The 20,969-nt window shown below is 57.4% G+C and overlaps 1 protein-coding gene across 1 annotated transcript; it reads right to left on the bottom strand.

The window, feature by feature from the left end:
- Nucleotides 1–1,323: 1,323 nt before the first annotated feature.
- KCNJ12 (potassium inwardly rectifying channel subfamily J member 12) lies at nucleotides 1,324–20,299 on the bottom strand. The gene is made up of 2 exons (XM_082374512.1): nucleotides 20,219–20,299; nucleotides 1,324–17,133 (listed from the first exon to the last, which is right to left on the bottom strand). Exon 2 carries the CDS (start codon nucleotides 17,069–17,071, stop codon nucleotides 15,788–15,790), a length of 1,284 nt encoding a protein of 427 aa, XP_082230638.1. The 5' UTR covers nucleotides 17,072–17,133; nucleotides 20,219–20,299; the 3' UTR covers nucleotides 1,324–15,787.
- Between the last annotated feature and the right edge of the window lie 670 nt (nucleotides 20,300–20,969).

Here is a 20,969-nt window from a genome sequence, read left to right as displayed (position 1 = left end):
ATGTTAAAAGGCGTTGCAAAGTGTCTTGATAAAGAACATACAACACCTGTCACGTTCATTATCCTAAAGATCGACTCATGTGCATTGTAGCCACTTAATAAAAAGCTAGCATTTACTAGATGTTAATTATTAGCAGGTGACAGCCGGAAGCAATGTTCTACACATGCATATCTACTCACGTGCTAGAGCATGGATACAACCATCTCTCTGGATGCAGCAAAAGACACACAACATGAGTTGCCAACTTATTTCTAGAAGTTCATGATCACATGGTGGGGGCACGGGAAGAAGAGGAAAAAACTTTAAACTATGGTCCTTTATTCTTAGAGACCTCAGTCCCCCAGCCACAGGGACATGCTTCGTTGAAATAATGGCTAATGTAGGTAAAAATGAAAGAGGAACTTTGACTTACCCAGGAAAGTCCAAATCAGATGTTTTCCAGTTTGAAAGCATGTGAAGCAGGTGTTTTCAGAGTAGGTGTGCATCTGGGACCAGGGTGGGTGTCCACCAGCATGGAGGAGATAGGCCCAGGGCAGGGGGGACATAGGGCTGCTCTCCCAGTGGCCTGCAATGGACGCCAGTGTCCCCAAGACTTCACTGAGACCCCAGCCACCCGCATGGAGTAAACCCCTCAAGGCAGACTCTTCAGATGCGGCTCTCAAGACAGCACCAGGCCGTGTCTGCACCCTCCAGGGCCCTTCGAGGAGCTGCAGCTGAAGGAGCTGATGCTGCCTCCGTGCCCCTCCCCACACGGGTCCTGCACCCCATCCCCACAGCCTTTGCTTCTCTCTGCGGAACAAGCTCCCTCTCGCCCACGGGTCTCTTCCAAGGCAGCGATGCTGGGAAGTCTGGTACTCAGACCCAGAAGGAACCAGCAGGGAGGTTCTGTGGAGGCATCACTGATGATCTCCCCAGATTGAAAACGCTCACTTGGGAGAAAAGGGAACTCCTGTGCACTGTTGGTGGAAGTGTAAATTGGTGAAGCCACTGTGGAAAACAGTAGGAAGGTACCTTAAAAAATTAGAAATAGACCTACCATATGACCCAGCAATCCCACTTCTGGGTATGTATCCAAAGGAAATGAAATCAGTATCTCAAAGAGATATCTGTGCCCCATGTTCATGGCCGCGTTACTCGCAAAAGCCAAGATATGGAAACAACCTGTGTCCATCGATGGATGAGTGGATAAAGAAAACGTGAGATATGTATATATACATATATATAGAAATATAATGAAATACTCAGCCGTCCGAGAGGAAGATTTTCCTTTACGCTTCTAGATTCTTCTGGTTGGTATAAGAATTAAATTGACATGAGGCAGACTAACAAGAGAAAATCAAACAAACTTTAATAACATGTATACATGGAAGAGACCCAGGGAAACTGAGTAACTCGCCAATGGCCAAACCTTCACCTTAAATACCATCTTCAGCTTAAGACCATAGAGGATGTTGGGTAGGGATTTGGGGCTTCAAAGGGAACGCAGACAGTTCACCCGGTGGCAGACATGCAGATGTTTGGTAAATCGCCGTTTCCTGGGCCCTGCAGAGAAAGTGGGACGCAGACTGGACTCTGGTCTCCAGGCTCTGCTGAGTTTCCCCACCACACATAACCCACGTTCTTTGCAGATTTCTCTGGTGACAGCTCTGTTCCAGGAACAGACCCTTTATCTAAATTCTACAGGCAGCTAAGAGGGAGGTAAAAAAAAAAAAAAAAAAAAAAAACACTTCCTGAGTCTTCTGTTTCTTAAAATAATCAGCCTAAATGAATCCTCATGCCAGAGAGGCACATTCTGGGATGACAGATTTTGCTCCCCTCCACAGTCAAGGAGCTCAGGCCCCCTGGCTGGCAGTGCTCCTCACAAATGTACATTTCTAGCCCCAGCACCTCCATTCCCAGGTCCCTTTATCTGAAGCCTCGGACAGGGGTCTTCTCCAGGCGCCTCTATGAGGCCTCCTTCGGGGAGGAGGGGAAACCTTGAAAGCACTTTCCCCACTCTGACTTGGTACCCAGGACGTTTCCACTCCGAGCCCACCCCCTCACACCCACCCTCAGCCTTGGGTCCGTAGAACCGACAGAGCCTTTTGCTGAGCTCCCCCCTGCAGTAAGACGACCCCCACGCGGCTCTGCTCTACCTAGCCCTCAACAGGCGCACCACTTCCTCGGGGAAAATGGAACAGCTGTAGATGCTTGCGTCGTTCATCACAGTAAGTGATTAAAGCTTTAGCGCTTCCATTTGTGGCTTGTGGCTTTAATCACTTACACCTAACAGCTCAGCTCCCTCTCAGCTGAGCTCCGGACGCCCCGGACTTGCCCTTGTGCCTGTAGCCAGAGACAGCAGTCAGTTCGCAAGGGCTCGTGTGATGAGATTAGGCCCACTGGGGTCTTATCCCTCCAAAGGTCATTGATCAGGAACTTTAGTGACATCCGCAAAATCCCTTCGCTCTGTAAAATGACATAATCACAGAAGCGGCAGCGGGGCAACCACGCTGGGAGGCAAACCTCTCCGTGTTGCCAGCTATCCACGCAGGCCGCTGTGCACGGCCTGCTGGGCCTTCAGCAGCCTCCTTATCCTGTGCCCCAGCCCTCAGACTGCCCGGGGACATACTTGCTCACGGCATGATTAGGACGACCAGAACAACCAAGTAAAGATTCTGAGCAGTGTTGAATTTACGGGCTTGGCCAGCGGCCGTGCTTCAGGGGCCTCACAGCTGGGTGGTCCCCTGGTCCAGCAGCACCCCCACGAGAGCCCCGGTCCCCTACAAACATCAGATGACCTAGGGCACCACTCATCTACTGAACTGAGAGTTTAGTGCCTGGAACCCTCAGCAGGACAAGATCATTTGTGGGCCATAATTTTATACAACTATACCAGATGCTTCTCTGTACAGATCAACACTTTCATACCCTATCTGCCCTGTTCGGGCCGCATAGATCGACCTCATGTTGTACATCGGAGGTGCCAGTATGACAACTGTCCTGTTATGACGATTTACATCCAAACCACGTGTAGGTGATCATGCCAGTAAGAGTCTTCCTACTCAGGTGAGCGTCTTTCTCTAGAGGCAGGGGTGGCATGAAGGAAAATTCACGGGTCAAATCCATACACATTGTAATATTACTATGTACCGCCAAATGGCTCCTCAAAAATTAGCACTCATATGTACTCAAAATAGCGTAGAAGTATATATATTTACCCATGGTTTGACCACCCCTGGATATTGCTGACCTTCTCAGTTGTTACCCATCAGACAGGTAACGAGAAGTGCAAGTAGCTTTAGTTTACATTTTCCAGGTTAGTAATCGTTTCGTCATTGTCCAGTTGGGAAAACAGAAACCGTACCAGTTAGTCTAACAGAGACCAGGGCACGTAGGGAGCTGGAGAAGCACGCAGCGGGGACCCGAGACAAGAAAGACCACACTCGGGGAGCTGGCGCCGCCCGCGAGGCCGCAGAAACAAAGGACAGGGCTCGGGCTCGCAGAGCCCATGCCCTTGGGGAAGGGCCGTCACCTGGCAGAGCCGGGACGCAGACCTTGGAGAAGGTCCTGCCCAGGCGAAAGGTGGGATTACAGAGGTTCTCGAAGAAAACATAGGAGTGCGTCTTCTTTCTGTTACAGCATCTGTGAATTTGGTGTCAGAAAAGCGTTCTCCAATGGGACCCCAAAAAATGCAATAACCATAAAGTAAAAGATTGCTAAATTGGACTTTGTTAAGATTAAGAACTTTAGGTAAAAACAATAGACACAAACGGGAACGATGCATTTGCAATGCATTTATCCCATAGAGGATTCATACCCAGAACGTCTAAAGAACTGCTACAAATCAATTTTCTTTTTAAAGAGAGCCCAATTAAAAATAATCAAAAGTTTCAACAAGCCGTTCAGAAAAGATGATACCAAATGGCTTAGAAGCCTCGGACAGCCAATCCTACAACATTACTGTTCAGGAAATTCAAATGAATATGTCATACACAGCACACACATCAGAATGACTAAAATTAAACAGACTAAATAAAATATTTTAAAACTGGCAAGATAAGCATCGCTGATGGGAGTGTAAATTAGTACAGCAACTTTGGAAAACTGCTTGGCAGTATTTATACAGCTGAGCATACATACGTACCCCCTCTGACACAGCCCGACAGAGATTATGGCTTATGTCCAAGAAAAGACGTGCAAGTACGCAAAAGCTAGAAAAATTAGACAATTAAAAATTTTATGCCAGTAATCGAACAGACACATATATTTTGATATATTCAAACAATAGTGCATAGCAATGATGAAATGAATGATTGCTGCACGAAATAATATGGATGAGTTTCACAGACATAACCTTGAGTGGAAAAGCTAGATATAAAAAAGTACCTAATGTGTGTTTGCATTGCTTGGAGGTCCAGAAACTGGCAAAGCCCAATAGAGAATGCAAGTGTGGCTAGCTTTGGGACAGGGTGAGGTTCATTAAGAGGGCACGGAGTGCCTTCCTTTACCTGAAGCACCGTATTGTCTGCTCGTTGTTCTAGCTTGAGTCCTCCTGTTTGTTTCTTAACTCTTCACATTCATCAGTATTCCAGCAGACTTTATTGACTCTAAGCTAATTTTAACGGGAATACTTCTGTTTCGTAATTTCTGTGTTCAAAGAGAAACATGCTTGATCTTATTCGTATGATAAGATCAGCCTATCCCTACTTATTCCAAAGTCGTAAAAACTTAAGGATGCATTTATAATTGCAAATTACATTAGAGATGACGGCAGGCGGGGGGGGGGGGGGAGGGGGGTTGGCGGTGGAGGGGTGAGGGGTCACCTGTAAATACTGATGAGTACCTGTCTAATTGTTGCCAGCAATTGGATGAAGAGACCACATTGCTGGGGGGCCGTCAATTGTAACGAGCTCAGATACACTTTGATTCCTTATCTTCCAAAAGTCGTTCTTTCTGAACAGCCAACTTATTTCTGTGAATGCAGAATTTAGTAAGTAATGCAATATAAAGGAAAAAGAATAAGCTTAAAGTTGGTAATCTCAGTAGGATATTCATTCTGGGTTGTTCTTTATTCTATCCAATATAACCCCATTGGACCATCCATAAAGTTAATACTGAGTGGATATTTGTTGATTTTCCACCCTGCTCTGAAGAACAGCTGTGTCCTCTGATATCTCATTGCTGAGAAAGAGCACAAACGCTGAGCGCTATAAATACTGGCGACTCGGCACGTTCATTAAGGGTAGATGGCTGTGCGCAGCTCCTGGAGTTAATTAACCAAGTGCTCAAGAAAACCTTGACTTTACTGTCCACAGACCAAGCAACACCATCTAGTGACTAATGATTTCCTGCCCTCTGCTGGTTCCAGTAGATATATTCCAGGAAAAAGGCTTCAGGGTAGAATTTTTCTGGATGTTTCCTCTTAAACACAAAACAAGCACAAATAAAATAAAAATATGACAATTCTTGATGTATATCCTTAGTCAAATATTCAAAGAGCAGAAAGCATTCTGATGCCATACGAGATGTCAGATCTACCCTGTTTTGCCCTTCACATCATTCGAAGTCATCAAAACGTTTCACCCAGAATCCAAGGCTCCCAGTTAACAGTCAGCTTATAATGGCACCTCTTGTGGGAGTGGCTTTCTCGGGCCCCGTGCCCCACACAGGGCCTCGTCCCCAGAGGCCCCAGTAGAGGAACTCTATTCAAAGGCAGAAAAAAAAAAAAGAGGAAAAAAATGCTGTCTGCCCCTCTGTTCCACTGGCTGTGTGTCTCTCTCTGTCTCTACGTGTGTGTGTGTGTATGACTCTATGTACAGATGTGTGTGTACATGTCTACCTGTCCGTCTGTTTTACTGTCTGTCTGTCTGCCTCACTTGTCTGTTAGTCCACCTGTATCTCTCGATCCATATTCCTGCCCGTCTTTCTCTATGTGTTGTCCATCTGTCTTTCTGTCTGTCCTTTTGTTAATATATCTGTTTATGTGTCCGTCCTTCTGATGCTATCTCTTGGTCCATCTATCAGGCTGTATGTTTTTTGTTCTGTCACTTTACCTATCTGCCTCTGTGTCTGCTTTTTCTGTCTGTCTGTCTGTCTATCTTTTTTCCTCACTGAGCTGTCCCGTCTGTGCAATGCATACATTGATAAAAACCTGTTCTTTGCTGGGCAGGACACGTGGACCCAAAACCTCTCTCCTCGTCGGGCCGTCCCTCCAGATCCAGGTGCTGCCTGTTCTCTGAGCCCAAATCCGCCCAGTTCTACCCCCAACACTCAGTTACTGGCCCACCTGCTCCCACAGGCAACCCCTAGCCTGACTTCTATCCCCACAGAGTCATGTCTATCCTAGAACTCGAGCACGTCTCCATTTGTGACTGTGAGGCCCCTTCACGTTGGTGCACGCATCAGGGGCTGCTCTTTTGCACTACTGTGTAATACGACGTACACTGTTGTGTGTGTGTTTAGGGCGTGTATGTGTTTGTGTACATTTTAGGTGTGTGTGCACGTGTATGTGTGGGTCTGTATGTGGTTATGTGTGTGTGATGGAAGGAGGCCGCACCACCCTTTCAAACACTTTCCAGCTGGCCAGTAGGTTCGCAAAAAAAACGTTGCTGGTGTCTGCAGGAGCAGCTCCCATCTGGGCCCCGGGCATCCCAAACCATACTTGCCATACATGCTGCAGATCCCTCCCCACGGAGCCCGCAGGCAGCAAGGAGAGGCAAGAGGCCTCAGCAGTTGCCATTGCTGTGCACGGCTGAGTAGGTTGTGAATGGCATCCTGGGGTTGTACAGTACACAACCTCGGGCCCTGCCCTGGCCCAGAGCTGTGGTCTCCAAGCTCCAGCTCACTTTCTGCACTGGGCCTCACTAGGGAATAAGAACAGCCCCAGGCCTCAGCACTGAAGCAGCATCGATCCGGGAAGGGAAAGGAAGAGCCCTTCAGCATGCAGGCCTGACCCAGGGCCTCAGAGAGCCTCATTCCTCATGTGTCGGAAACTGAGGTTTCAAGGAGGGCCTGGGGCCGGCAGGTCACTCAGAGAGGTTGGTGCCAGGACCCAGGCAACTGGTGTGCTCCTTTTGGTGCAGCCAAACTCTCTGCCTGCTGGAGGAGCCTTCATGCAGCACCCCAGTGGACCCATCAGGGTCAGGGAGCCCAGGTCACCCAGACCCAAAGCCCAGGGGACTCTAAAGTTTTGTGCAGGTAGAGAAGGGCGAGGGGGCCCAGGGGACCAGAGAGGAGATAACTGCAATCATCCAAGTCAGTGAGGACAGTGGCCTGGAACGGGTGGTGGCAGCGGGATGGAGAAACGTATTGGGGCTGAAAACAAATTTTAAAAATTTAAAGGTCAGGGTATTGCACTAGAGTGGGAGGTGAGGGAGAGAAAGGGTGCATCAGAAACGAGGTGCAGAGGTCTGGCTTGAGCACTGAGAGGCCGGCCCGCTCCTTCCTCTCCGTGAGCCTCAGTTTCCTCACGCGTCAGTTTCCTCACGCGTAAAGCGTTGTTGACATTCTAAGTTCTAACCATCCTTGTCAGCCACTCATCACTGAGTTCTCCCATGTGTATGTGCTATGGATATGTTGATAAACTTCTGCTTGTTTTTCCCTTGTTCATCTGTCTTTTGTCAGTCCACTTTGCAGGGTACCAGCTGAAGGACCTAGGAGGATAGACGGGAAAACAATCTTTTTCCTCTCCTACATCAGAGAGGGGCTACCTCGGCTCGACACCTCTGTAGGGAACGCCGGCCACCTAAACTCACACCCGGAATGGGTTATAACCGTGTGAGAGAGCCAGAGCAGGGGGTCAACACACAAACCTCTGGGGCTCCTTCCCCCAGGCAGAAAAACAGCAGTTCTCAAGGTGAGGCCCCCGTAACTGCTTAACATCACCTGGGAACTTGTTAGAAATGCACATTTGGGGACTGCCACCGGCCAGATGAATCAGAACTCATGGTGCTGTGAGTTTAAAGAAGCCCTCTGGGAGGTTCTGATGTAGCCCACAGCCTGTTTCTGTATGGCCCTTTAGCTAAGAATGGTTTTTGCATTTTTTTAATGATTGTGGGGTGGGGGCAGAATCAAAGGAAGAGTCATAGTTTGCGCCATGTGAAAAATATATGAAATTCGGATGTCAGTGTCCATAAATGAGGTTTTATTTGAACACAGTAACTAATAACTAACGGGTTTGCTTTCATGCTACAACAGAGCCACGCCGCTTCCAGAGACCTCACGGCCACAAAGCCTACGGTATTTATTCTCGGGCCTCTGCCGGCAAAGTTCCCCTGTCCTGCCTGACAGCAGCAAGCCTGTCTCCAAACCACTGGGCCTGCAGGGCCTGAACCCGGGCCCGCACGCCCACCAGGGCTCAGGGGAAAACCCGAGGGCATATGTACTGGGACGAGAAACATGTCCATCTCCGTGTTGCTCACCTCAAATGGAAATTTGCCGTCCTCTTCATTTATGGATGGAGGCGATTCTGCTGACTGCAGAATGAGGGGGGGGGGGTTTCTTCGTCAGTGACTTTCTGGGACCCCCGACAGTGAGGCTGTGCTCACCACCAGGAAGCTGGCATCAGCGGTTAGTGAGGAAATGTGGTTATTAATATCCCACAAATTTTTTCGTTTGTATTTTGGTAACTGCTTTGCACGAGGATGGGTTTCCTCTGCAACCAGAGGTATTTCATTTTGTGCATTTCAAAATGTTATTCTGAGAAGAAGACCACAGCATAGAAAAATGTTAAAGTCTGCAGGCAGTGGCTCCCGGGCACCTCACAGCCTGGCCAACACGGAGGAGGCCTCCTGGACCCTCCCACCCCGGCCAGCCCTGCGGCAAGGCCCCCGGCCCCTCGCAGGACAGGCCAAGAACAAATACGGACATCTTACTTCCTGCGGTTCTTTCACATCTTGTGGGAGCAGCCAAAGCTGAGCCCCTACGGGGTGCCAGGCACCGGCTGTTCTGGGTGCTGGGGCTCCGTCGTGAACAAGATAGAACCAAAGCTCCCGCTCCGGAGAGGCTGGCTTTCCAGGAGGAGGAGGGCAATGCAGCAAGGCTGCCAGGGAGGCCTGAGGGGTGCTGGGTGCTGGGGAAGGAGGCCGGGCCCTGCGTGGGGTCCACGGGCCCTGGGTGGCCTTCCCTGCCCCAGCCAAGCGGCTCCTTTTGCTTCTTCCTGAGCTCTCCTACTCCAGGGCCTTTGCTAGTGCTGGTCTCTCTCTCTCTCTCTGGGAAGCTCCTCCCCACATACCTGGCAAACCTCTACCCACCCTTCAGATCTCAGAGGAAATGTCACTTCCTTGGAGGACCCCCCCGCCTTGGTCCCTGCAACAAGGCCTCCCCTTGCTTTACCCATGGCACCCTTTCGTGTCCCTCACTCAGGGACCGCACTGCATCGCTACTGCTGCAGCAGGCGTGGCTTGTGCGCCACCTGAACCCCTTTACCGGGATGAGCCGGGCGCCCAGGTGCTGTGTCATTTGCTAATGGCTCTCAGCTGCCCCCTCCCTGGAGAACCATTCTGGGCCAACAGGAGCCACCTTGGCCCGAAATGGCTGAGAGGCTGGACCTCCCCGCCCGGCAGGGTGGCAGTAGCCAGAGGCTGGCTGCTGAGGGTACAAAAGCCCAGCCCCCGCCGGCAAGTGGGACAGCTCACATTCCCGAGCCCAGGCTCAGGCCAGCTGGCCGTCAGCTGGACCCACCCGGGCCCTTCAGCTCCTCTCCTGCTTCTGCTGCTTCCCGCCCCCAACCCCCCAGTGAATCACGTGCACACGAATCCCTGTTGCAGGCTCTACTTCTGGGGACTCACATGTTGAACGCCTGTCCCCTGAGCCCCTAGACTGACGTCAGGGGCTGGGCCTGCCCTGCTTCCTCCCAGAGCGCCAATGCCTGCCTGGCACACAGTGGCAATTCGTAAACACTTGTTGAAGGAATGGGTGGAGCTCCCATTTCTCACGTAGGGAAACTGAGGCCCAGAGATGGCCGGTCATGAGCATTTAGGAGGCAGAAGGCCGTCGAGACCCCAGTCCAGGCTTGGGTAAGGACGGCCCACTTCTGTGCTTTCTCGGCAGCACTGAGAGGGAAGAAAGTAGGGCCCAGAGCCCTCGGTGGGCTCAAATCCCCTGTAGCAGCAAGCTCTCCACCCTTCCTGCCCCAGGCCGAGCTGCTCGCTCCTCAGCGTGGCTGGTGGCCGGGCTCTGGCCCAGCTGGGTCAGTGGGAAGGTGAAGGGGGGCTGCAGGGTGGTGAGGCCTGAAGACACTCCTCTGGGTGGTGAAGCCCACAGGGCCTGCCATCCACCCACCATCCGTTAGACGAATACACAGGGAGCACATCCTAGCCCGGCTCTTGGCACTGGGCACCCAGGAGTGGACGAGAGACACGGCCATCCCTGCCCTTGGGGAGCCTCAGCACGGGGGCCGGGAAGGGTGGGAGGCGGGTCTGGGGGAAGAGGGATCCAGGCAGAGGGACCAGCCCTTGCAAAGGTCCTGGGGTAGGGGCAAAACGTGCTCTCAAGGAGCTGAAGCGAGGCAGGGTGCCTGGAGCAGGGGAGGGGGCAGGATGGGCAGATTCCAGGGCTGGAGAAACAGCGGGGACTCTAGTTCCAGTGTGGAAGGAAGACAGGGAGGGTTTCAGGCAGCGGGGCCAAAAGGCCTAATTCTCGTTTTGAGACCCCTCTGGTCCTGGGTGGAGGGTGGGCTGTGGGGGGATGGGGGTGTCCTTCGAGGCCCCACCGCTCTGACCTTGGCCCCTTGACACTGAAGAGAAGCCCACTTCCGACGTCCTCCCAAGTCGCAGGAGGTGGACCTGGGGATAAACCGGGGCAGACCCTCTGGCCAGGTTATCCCTCCGGCCCGGGAGGGCGGAGGCATCTGGGTCAAAGGAGCAGACGTGAAGTCCGTGAAGCCCGCAGCGGGGGCTGGGGGCTTGAGGCCTAGCTCTGACCCCAGCTCAGATAACTACCCTCCCATTGCTCTTGGGCAAGTCCCTCACTGACCCTGAACCGACTTCCTCCGGAACAGGAAGCCCGGGCCCTGATCCTGATTCCCCGCCCACCCCACGTGTACCAGTTTTCAGGCGGATTCTCTCATCCTCAGGGAGGCAGGAGAGAGCAGAGGCAGCCAGTGGTGACGGCCACACACAGAGGGGGTCCTGGCTGCGTCACCCCTACCCGAAGACCTGTGTTCAAACAGGAGGGCACGGGTCCAAAGCACTCGCTGCACGAAGGGCTTCTCTCCTCCATTCTTTTCAAGAAGTCTGGGAGCTGGCCGTTGTTAGGAACACCCTTTTCCACTGATGGAGAGACTGAGGCCAGAGGAGAAAGGAAGCCACTACTCCAGATCACTGAGCAAGCGCGTGGCCTGGCGTCTGACCCGGGGTCCCAGCCAGGACGGGCCCCAAGGGACTCCTGAGCTCCGGCTGGGGCCAGGTCCTCCTGCCCAGAGGCCGGACCTGTCAGTGCTGTGGAAATAGCTCTCAGGGGAGCGGGGGAGGCCACAACTGGCTTAGACTCCGGTATTGGGGTCGCAGGGAAAGCTTCAGGGCCAGGGGAGGAAAGCCCCCACCCCACATAAAGCCAACCATCTCCAGGTCCGACTCATGGGACATCTGCCAGGAAGTCCTCGCAACCACCCCAGCCCCTCCCATCACCCGGCTTCTTATCCTGTGGTCTGGAATGTCATCTGGACCCCACGGCATGAGGGCCCCGGTCCTTCACTGACACAGAGGAGGTCTCCACTCAGGGAATGTTTGGGCAAAGGGAAGGACTCTCTCCCTGGGGGCTACTTCCAGAAGCCACCGGAGCCCTCGAGGCGACGACGCTCTCCTTTGCCCGGAACGGGCTGTGCACGTGCACGCTGCTCTCCGCGACGGCGGCACCTGCCTGCCCTCCGGCCCCATCGCCCCAGCCTCAACCACCCCAGCGCCCGCACGCCACCCGGCTTCCTGTCCGCCGGTGAGAAGCAGGGCTGCCTCGAGCTGGGGGCCCAGACCGCGCCTGCCCTGCCTTCATCAAACCCTTGCAGAAGAAAGGAAAGGGGAGCACGGGCCCGGGGAGGGCAAGGCAGGGGCGCGAGTCCAGGCAAGGCGGGCGGTCTGGCACACTCGGGCCGCGTGGAGAGGACGGTGGTGGCGGGGGGCGGGAGGGTGAGGGCGTGTGCGACGGCCTGAAAAGAACGCGGGGGTCCTCGAGGAGGCCAGTTCTGTCCTCTCTCCCCTCCCCCGCCGGCCTCTGGGGAGCCCCCCCAGCCCAGGACACGGCCGGGGGGGTGAAGGCCGCACGAGCACCAGCACCCGCCGCGCCAGGCGGGGCCTTTCAAACACACGTCTGCACACGGTGGCACTCCGAGAGATCAAAATGGTTTAATGCGGTCTAGTCTTGTGGCCTACGTCTTTAGATACTGCTGTGTATTGAAAATAACATGAAAATTCTCCAGTTTCACCATTTAAAATAGATTTGACATCGATTTGACCTGTGCAGGGGCCTCCTTCCCGCCAGGCCCCCTGCCCCCGCCAGGACCCTAGGGTGGCACAGCACCAGCAGGTACGGGGGGGCAGGGGGCGCCGTGCTCTGAGACACTCGCCCGTCTCGACACACGACCTCCGGGACCCGGGCGGGTCCGCGAACGCACACACGCCCCCCCAGCAGGCAGGCACAGCCCTGCTGACGGAGCCCGGCACACACACGGACGTGCGTTCGTGGACAAATGCACACGGGCCTCCTACATGCAACTGCGTGCAAACGCTCACCTTTGGAGGCCAAGTCCTCACATACACGTGTAGCTGTCACCTTGTGCCCGGGTACACAGAAGCCTCACCCTGTCACACGTGCTCCACGCCTGCCCACGTGGACAGAATCGGGGCAGAGGGCTGGTGGGACCACGGCCGGTGTCCGTCCTGAGTACTGTGTGCCCAGCCCCACAGCCTGGTGAACATTTAAACCAACGCCTGCGTATACAACGAGCACACAAACAGACCTCTGGGTAGATACACACATAACTGTGTGAGCCTGTGTGCGTTTACACACATGTATACATCACGTATAGACACCATCAGCCCAGGTTCACACACGTACGGAGCTCGTCGCGGGCACACATCTGCACAGCACTCCCATGTACACTCGGGCACTTACAGGAAAAGCCATAATTGGACACGTTTTACCGGCACACGGATGAGATGATTCCACACGGGAATTCACGCCTCGGTGCTCACACACGTATTTTGTCCCCAGGCCCCGCCCCACGTAAGCAGCTCAGCGTCTCAGGGCGGAGGGCGCCTCAGCCAGCTCCAGCCTCTGCACCACTGGGTCCAGGCTGTCGAGGAACTTCCCGGAAATACCACTGCCGGGGGCGGCGGGCTCAGGAGCAGGTTTGTACACCCACCCGCTCAGCACACAGGCCACATGTAGCAGACACGCGTGCTCGGCGCACACACAACACACGGCACAGCGCACACTCACCGGGTTCGCACGTTCCACGCCCCACACACGGGCACACGCACCCCAGGGACCACGTGAGCCTGCCTCCGCACACACGGCTCCCCCCATCCGCCCTCCCACTTCAAGGGCACTGAAGAGGGAGGCTATTTTGGTCTTCAGCACAAGCAATAAATAAATAAATAAATAAATAAATAAATAAACACAGAGGAGGCAAAAAGAGGGCAGCGGAGTTTGAAAACGCAGCATCTGCCTTTGGTGAGAGATGAAAGGCAGCTCGGGGAGGCCCTCCTGCAGGGTCTGCGGCCTGAGCCGTCCAGCGTGGGCCTGGGAGGGGGACAGGCCCGAGAGGAGGCGCCCCGGGCCACCCGAGACAGCTAGGGCCTTGGGGGACCCAGGGCCCCCGGGGCTCTGCCCTGGTGGGGTGAGTGGAGGGCTGGCCCAACAGGACCATGTGCCAGCCCCGAGCGACCAGGGCCAGCTGCCACCCACCTGGCAACCACAGGGACTCCACATCACCGCCCAGGACTAAGGCTGAGGAGGCAGGGGCTCAGGCCAGGAAGGGCAGAGGCCTGTCCAGCAGATCCTGAGAGGAACGAGGCCTCTGCCTGCCTCGGGCTGACCCTTCCGACTCTTCCTGACCGGAAGTTAGGGTGGCGTCTGAGGCCCGGGCAGGGCTTTCTGGGTGGGAATACACAGCCGGGGCCCGGACCCTGCACGGCCCCTGACTTCAGGGCCAGGCCTCCCGCTGTTGCAGGGGCTGGAGGAGGGGAGAGGCAGAAGGCCCCACTGCAGCCCCCGGCCCCTCCTTGCCCCTCGCCCATCTGCACTCGGCCTCTGTCTCCTAACTTGGGCCGGAGCCCTGGCATCTCCGGGTGGTGAGCTGGCCCGCGGCGGCCTGGATAGGCAGGCTGGGGCTCTCTAATGACTGACCGGCTTGGTCATTTGTGAGGACAGCGCTCTCAGCAGTCCTGGGAGGGGCCCAGGCTCCGCCCTGACAGCTGTTTCCTTCGCCAGGAACGAGCCTGCGTTGGGCAGCTCTTGGGCTGGCAGAGGCAAGAGCCAGTGACAAATCAGGGGGCCCGAGCCGCTCCCTGACCGAGGTGCCCAGATGTGGGTGCTGACCAGCCCACGGCTCTCCTAGGACGTTCCTGTGCGTTCGGCACCAGGGCACAGCCTGGCTGGGCCCCACCCAGGCTCACCTCTGCTGCCCACCTTGGCGGGATGGGTGCCGGCTCGGCCTGGCCTCCGCAGACAGAGGGCCATGGTGGAGCCGGGGCCAGCAGGGAGGATGGGTGAGTCCAATAAAAAACAGTGACAACTGGAGCCAGACCCCCCAGGGTCTCTAAGGCACGACTCATGCTGGGGCCCCGCGGGGACGGGCTGAAACACTTTCTTGGAGTCGGGGAAGCTGGCCCCCCTTCCCGTGGAGCTATCCACCCCTACGTTCCCCAGCTGGCCCTCCGGGGAAGGGGGTGGAGGCCACGGGGCAGAAAAGGAGGGAGAATCTGGCGGGCTGGGGTCGTGGAGGGTGGGTGGGGCTGGGGGGTAGGAGCAGACCTTCCACCGCAGGCAGGTCCCATCCCGGCCCTGAGATGCACCTCAAAGGAGGTACAGAGTCAAACTTAAAAAGCTCAGACTGGATTCTTCCCGGCCCTGACTCCCACCCCAGTGACACTGAAAAGCTTTTGTTATGATCATTAACAAGGTCTTGGTTTTGCCATCACAAAGGAAATCCAGTTCACCCCGTGAGCACAGAGCACAACGGGGTGGGGAGGCGGGGTTGACCTCCGTGCTTGCCCTCAGGCCACGTGCCCGGCCTTCATGGAAGAGAGGCCAGCCCAGCCTCGGGAACCTTCTGGAAACCCCACCCAGCTACTTGCATCCTGGCAGACTAATGGAATTCTAGTTGTCCTTTCCCACCCCCCTCAAATTATAAAACTTTTTTTCAATCACATGTTAATTTTTTTTTGTAAACAGTCTTAAACTAAGGTTGAGAAAGCCAAAACCCGGTGTTTCTCCCCAAGTTAAAAACCAGCGAGGTGCACTGCAGCCTGCGGGCCTTCGCCCACAGAGGCCGGGCAGCTGGTGAGCCGTTTCTGGAGAGGCTGTGGCTCCCCCCTGAGGCAGAAGCCCCCAGCTCCTGTGGCCCGACCACCTCCCCCCACTCCCCTGGAGGCCACCTCCCCGCCCCCAGGCCTGCTCTGGCCTCAGAGGCCACTCAGGCCACCCGCTCTCCCACCAACATTCCCAGGCCGCTGTGAAGAAATGTAAAACATCTAAAACGCTACTGAGTCTGCAATCAGGGCCCAAGCCCATGCCGCTCTGGCCCGGGGCCCTCGCGGGACTCGGGGCCTTTCCCCGGCGGGGCGGATGCTGCACCTTGGCCGCTGGCGGCTCAGATCTCGGACTCCCGTCTGTAGGGCCGCTGATCGAGGGCGGTGCCGGCCTGGGGTCTGTCAAAGTCGCGCCTGGCCTGGGGGCCGTGGCCGTCCTGCTCTCCGTCCGCCTCGTCCTCCTCGTCGCGGCTCAGGAAGGCCAGCTCGTTCTCGTAGCAGAAGGAGTTGGCGCTGGGCAGCAGGAACTTGTTCTCCACCAGGTCCTTGGCGCTGCAGCGGGGCGTGGACGGCACCTCATATGTCTTGTGGAAGTGCGAGTAGTCGATCTTGTACTGGTTCTTCTCCTCGAAGAGGACAGGCTCGAAGCGGTGGCCCCACAGGATCTCGTTGGCCAGGTAGGAGCTGCGGGCCTGTGTGGTCATGGCCGTAGCCTCCACCATGCCCTCCAGGATGACCACAATCTCAAAGTCGTCCGTCTCCAGGTCCTGCCGGCTGATGCCGAACAGCGGGCTGGCCTCGTCGATCTCGTGCAGGATGGTGATGGGCGACACCAGGAAGATGCGGTCCAGGCCCTTGTCGAAGCCGACGTCGATGTCGATCTGGTCCAGCGGGATGTACTCGCCCTCCTCCGTGACCCGGGGCTTGATGAGCTGGGCCCGCACGTGGGCCTCCACGATGTGGCTCTTGCGCAGGTTGCCCACGCGCCACATGAGGCAGAGCTTGCCGTCGCGCAGCGCCACTACCGCGTTGTGGCTGAACAGCAACGTCTGCGCGCGCTTCTTGGGCCGCGCCATCTTGGCCATGATGGCGCCGATCATGAAGGAGTCGATGATGCAGCCCACGATGGACTGTGCCACCACCATGAACACGGCCACCGGGCACTCCTCGGTCACGCAGCGCAGCCCGTAGCCAATGGTGGTCTGCGTCTCAATGGAGAAGAGGAAGGCCGCCATGAAGCCGTGCACCTGCAGCACGCAGGGCGTGCGGCCGCGGCCCTCGGCCGGCTCCAGGTCCCCGTGGGCCACGGCGATGACCCAGAAGATGACGCCGAACAGCAGCCAGGAGGCAAGGAAGGCCAGCGAGAAGATGAGCAGCATGTAGCGCCAGCGGATGTCCACGCAGGTGGTGAACATGTCGGCCAGGTAGCGCTGCGACTTCTCGTCCATGTTGGCGAACTCGATGTTGCACTGGCCGTTCTTCTTGACGAAGCGGTTCCGGCACCTGCGCCGAGTGTGCACCTTGCCATTGCCGAAGCCGTTGGCGCCCGACATGGTGACCAGGTGCAGCCCGTCCTCCTCGGACGACACGATGCTGTAGGGGTTGGCACGGCCAGATGCGGTCATCCCGGGGGCGGGGGCGGTGGGACCCCAGCTCGCCCCCGGGCCGGCTCCAGGCGGGACAGCTCCTGCAACAGAGGGGACAGCGGGCTGGCAGTGAGGCCGGCAGCGGCCACCCCGCCTGCGCCTCCGCCCCGACCCGGCCTCACCCACAAGCAGCTCCTGGCCCTCCCTTCCACCCCAGCCAGCTCCTCGGCCACCTCCACTCTCCCGGCTGCTCCAGACGAGAAGCCTGGGTTCTTCCTCAGTTTCCCTTTCTCCCACCAAGGGCTCTGCTTGCAAAGATATTCAGGATCCAGGCCCTTCTTCTACCTCCCGGCCTGGGCCCCTGGCATCACCCGCCGAGAGCAGCATGATGGCCACCTCGCCAGCCTCCCCACTCCCACCCCGGTGCCAGTGCCCACGGCGGCCACCAGGAGTCAGTCCATCCTCCGCTGGGGCCCCTCAGATCCCTCCAGTCTCGCCCTTGCTCGCCCCCAGGCCCACCTGGACACCCTCCCCCCAGGCCCTGGCTTCTATGCCACAAGGGTGTCTCAGGGCCTCCCTGCGTCTGGGAAAACTGTGCACCCCACCCAGGACCCCACGGTAATCCCACTGCACCGACCTCTGACCTCGTAGCGGTAGTAATAACAACAGCAATGGCTCGCTGGGGCTGCACCCACCGTCCCAGCACGAGACCGTGAGTCCCTGAGCGCAGGGGGCTTGCTGTTTGTTCGCTGCTGTCTCACCCCCAGGGCCTAGACCTGGGCATGACAGACACCTCAAGCCGGGCCCCACCCATCCTCCTGAGGCTCACGCTCTCCCCGCAGGTGCCCACTCTCGCTGCCCATGTGCTATGCTCGTGGCCACCCCATCACCAGACGTGGCTAGGAGGCGGCCCACGAGCCAGCACCCAGGGGGCTCACTGACTACGGACCTCAGCCCGGGGGCCTCCGCCACCCCGCCTTCCTCAGCGCTAAACAAGAGCAGGTGGGGAGCACTCGGAAGACCCCTGTCCTCAGCCCACTCGCCAGAGCACCGGGCTGGCACACACACTCACACACGGGGCGGTCCCAGGGCACGCTCCACGACACCGCTGCCCGGTCTCACGGCTGGGGGCAGGCACCCAGGCCCCAGACGCGCAGGCCGGTGGCCACCCCTCCCCCGGTGCCCCGCTGGCTCTGGGCTGGCCTGTCAGTGCCCGGCTGAGGCATCTGCAGACCGGAGACCCCGACACCACTTGGCCCCGTGGGCACTGAGGCCGTCTGGCCGTCCGCGTCGGGTGTCCCGCAGGAATGGCGTGGCAGGGCGCTGAAGAGGTGGGCCTGCGCCCCCTACGGATGGACCCCACGCCCCCCGACCCCCACCAGTGGCACGACGAGGTCAGAGTGCTCACGTGTGATGCGACGCCGAGGCCCCAGAGAAGGTCCAGGGCGGCCCGGCCAGGAGAGAGGAGGCGGAGGCACTGGGACCCGCCCTGGTCTGTGGGACGGGGTGACCTCTGACCTCCATTCCAAACACTCACGGCCAGCCAGGCTGCAGACCCCTCCCAGGGTGTGTCACTGGGTCCCCGGGTCTGGCAGGCACAGGGCGCTCCCTGCTGCCTGGACCAGCTTACCCACCCACAGGGACAGCAGGCCAGACATGGCAGCAAACGCTCCTGTGTCACCCTCTCAGAAGCCCAGGAGGCAGCTACCATGGCTACTTCGACCCTCTGGATGGCGGCTTGGAGAGGTCAAGCGGCTTCCGCAAAGCCACACAACCACGAGGCAGGAGAGCTGGGCTCAGGGCCACTGCTGTCTAACACAAGGTCTCCCACCGCGGGGACCCCAGGCTCTGCGGCGGCCTCCGCTCAGGCTGCCATCCTTCCCCCACGGCTGCTCCAGCCAACAGCCTCCCCCTGGGTCTGAGGCGCTGAGGCCTCAGGCCGTAGTGGTGGACACGGCCCCTGCCTGGTCCAGGAGCCGGTGGGGGTGGGAACCCCGTAGACTGTGCCAGGAGGACAGCTCAGCCCTAGACTCCTGGGCCTTCCAGGGGCACGCAGATGCCAGCAGCAGGCCACCGGATCGCCGGGGCAGGTCTGTGTGGCCGGGAGGCCTTGAGGGACATCCAGCGGGTCATGGCTGCTCCAGGTGGGGCTCTGAGCAGCTCGAGGCCTGCGGGGGACAGAATCGCAAGACTCAAAGGCCAGAGGAGCCCAGCCTGGCACACTGCTCCCAGCAGCTGGGCAGCTCGCAGACAGGTGGGCGTGCCACAGTGACCACTGGCACCTCTGCCTGGGCTGGGCGCCGGGGCCGCACCCAGACTGTGCTGCACGGTCCTGGGAACCCCTCTTCTACTGGTCTTCCTCCTAAAGCCACAGCGGAAATCAACAGATCACATTCGCAGCCACTCCCCCACTTCTCAGAGCTGGAAACTGGTACTCGGAGCAAAGTCACCTGGGCGAAGTCCCCTGAAGCCAAGGAGCAGAGACACAGCGGGCGGCTCCGTGTGCACGCGTGTGTGCATACGTATGCGTGCATGAGATGCCAAGGGTGGGGGGGGGTACCTCGCGGGCGCTTGGTGGACACACCACCACAGAGGAAGGCCGAGAAGAGGAGCCACGGTAGCAGCCCCGGCGCCACAAACCCGCCAAGCGTCCAGGGACCCTCCACACACCCGAGGCAAGAAGGCTACAGGGCTCTGTGGTCTTTAAGGGCTCAGTTGAAGAAATGTGGGGACTTCCCTGGCGGTCCAGTGGTTAGGGCTCTGCGCTTCCACTGCAGGGGGCCCGGGTGTGATCCCTGGTCGGGGAACTAAGATCCCGCAAGCCGTGTAGCGTGACCAAAAAAAAGAAAGAGAGAAAAAGAAATGACGGACAAGATTCTCAACCAGCGACGTGCGGTCCCATGTGGCTCCTGCTCAACGGGCGTATACAGTTAGATCAGATAGAGAGGAAATTAGATCTGCTTTGCTGGAAGAGGCTTTAGCAAGCAAGGAGGCCGGCTCCCCATTTTATAGATGGGAAAACTGAGGCTGAGACTTGTCCCAGGTCACAAAACACCTTGTGGGCCAGGATGAGATAGATGGTAAAGACAATAATTAAGACTACGTTGGTCGGACGCCCAGGTTGGCCAGTGGGGGTCCCAGGCGTTACTGGGAGGGAAAGGGGAGCGAGGCACTAGGGTCCCCTACCTGAGCCAGCCTAGGCGACTTCAGCACTGGAGACTGGGAGTGAGGCAGGCCCAGCAGGCTGGACCCAGAGACTCCGAGGGGAGGAGGAGCTGTCCCGAGCCCGGCGTCTCCAGAGCCCGCGTCCCTGCCCCGCCGACCACAGCGCTTGTGCACACAGCCTCCCGGCACCTGGCAGGCTTGGCGCACCAGCAGGGTCTGGGCTGGGAGCTTTTAGGGAGGCAGCTAACACATGACCTGCGGGCCAAGAGTCATCGCGAAGTGCCCCCGGATGGAGCAGGACACCCCATGCCAGGTCCCCCAAGGCTCTGGGCCTCAGGTTTCAGCAACGTCCGGAGGAGACCAGGGCAAGGCCAAGAAAGCACTGGCTAGTCGGATCAATGGAGGGGGCACCGAGGAGGAGCTCAATGTCCCCCTCCCTCGGGGGGCCTCCCGGGTGGCAGGACCCCTTCATAGGGATGAATGAGCAGAGTAACCAGTGTTTATCAAGTGCTTAGCACCTGCCAGGCACTGAGAGCTCAAGTAGCTCACGCAATCCCTTATTATGACTTTCTGGATGAGGAAACTGAAGCTCAGAAAGCTTGAGTCACTTACCCAGGGTCACACAGCCTTTCAGGAGTGAGCTCCTAGTCTGGGGGGTAGGAGAGAACTCAACCCCCCATTCCCCTAGGCCCCAAGGCCAGACTGTGGACATGACACTGTATTCCAAGCCTCAGTCCTCAGGGTCCCTGCAATGCCACGTGGTGATAAGACA

The sequence above is a fragment of the Balaenoptera borealis genome (genome assembly GCF_965194805.1).
Source record: "Balaenoptera borealis genome assembly, chromosome: 20".
In the NCBI taxonomy this organism is placed as follows: Eukaryota; Metazoa; Chordata; class Mammalia; order Artiodactyla; family Balaenopteridae; genus Balaenoptera; species Balaenoptera borealis.
Note: the sequence above shows the minus strand (reverse complement) of the source record. Positions and strands in the feature narration are given on the sequence as shown.

Coding starts and splice junctions, on each gene's coding strand:
- KCNJ12 (XM_082374512.1), bottom strand. CDS start 17,071: ATGACCGCATCTGGCCGTGCCAACCCCTACAGCATCGTGTCGTCCGAG.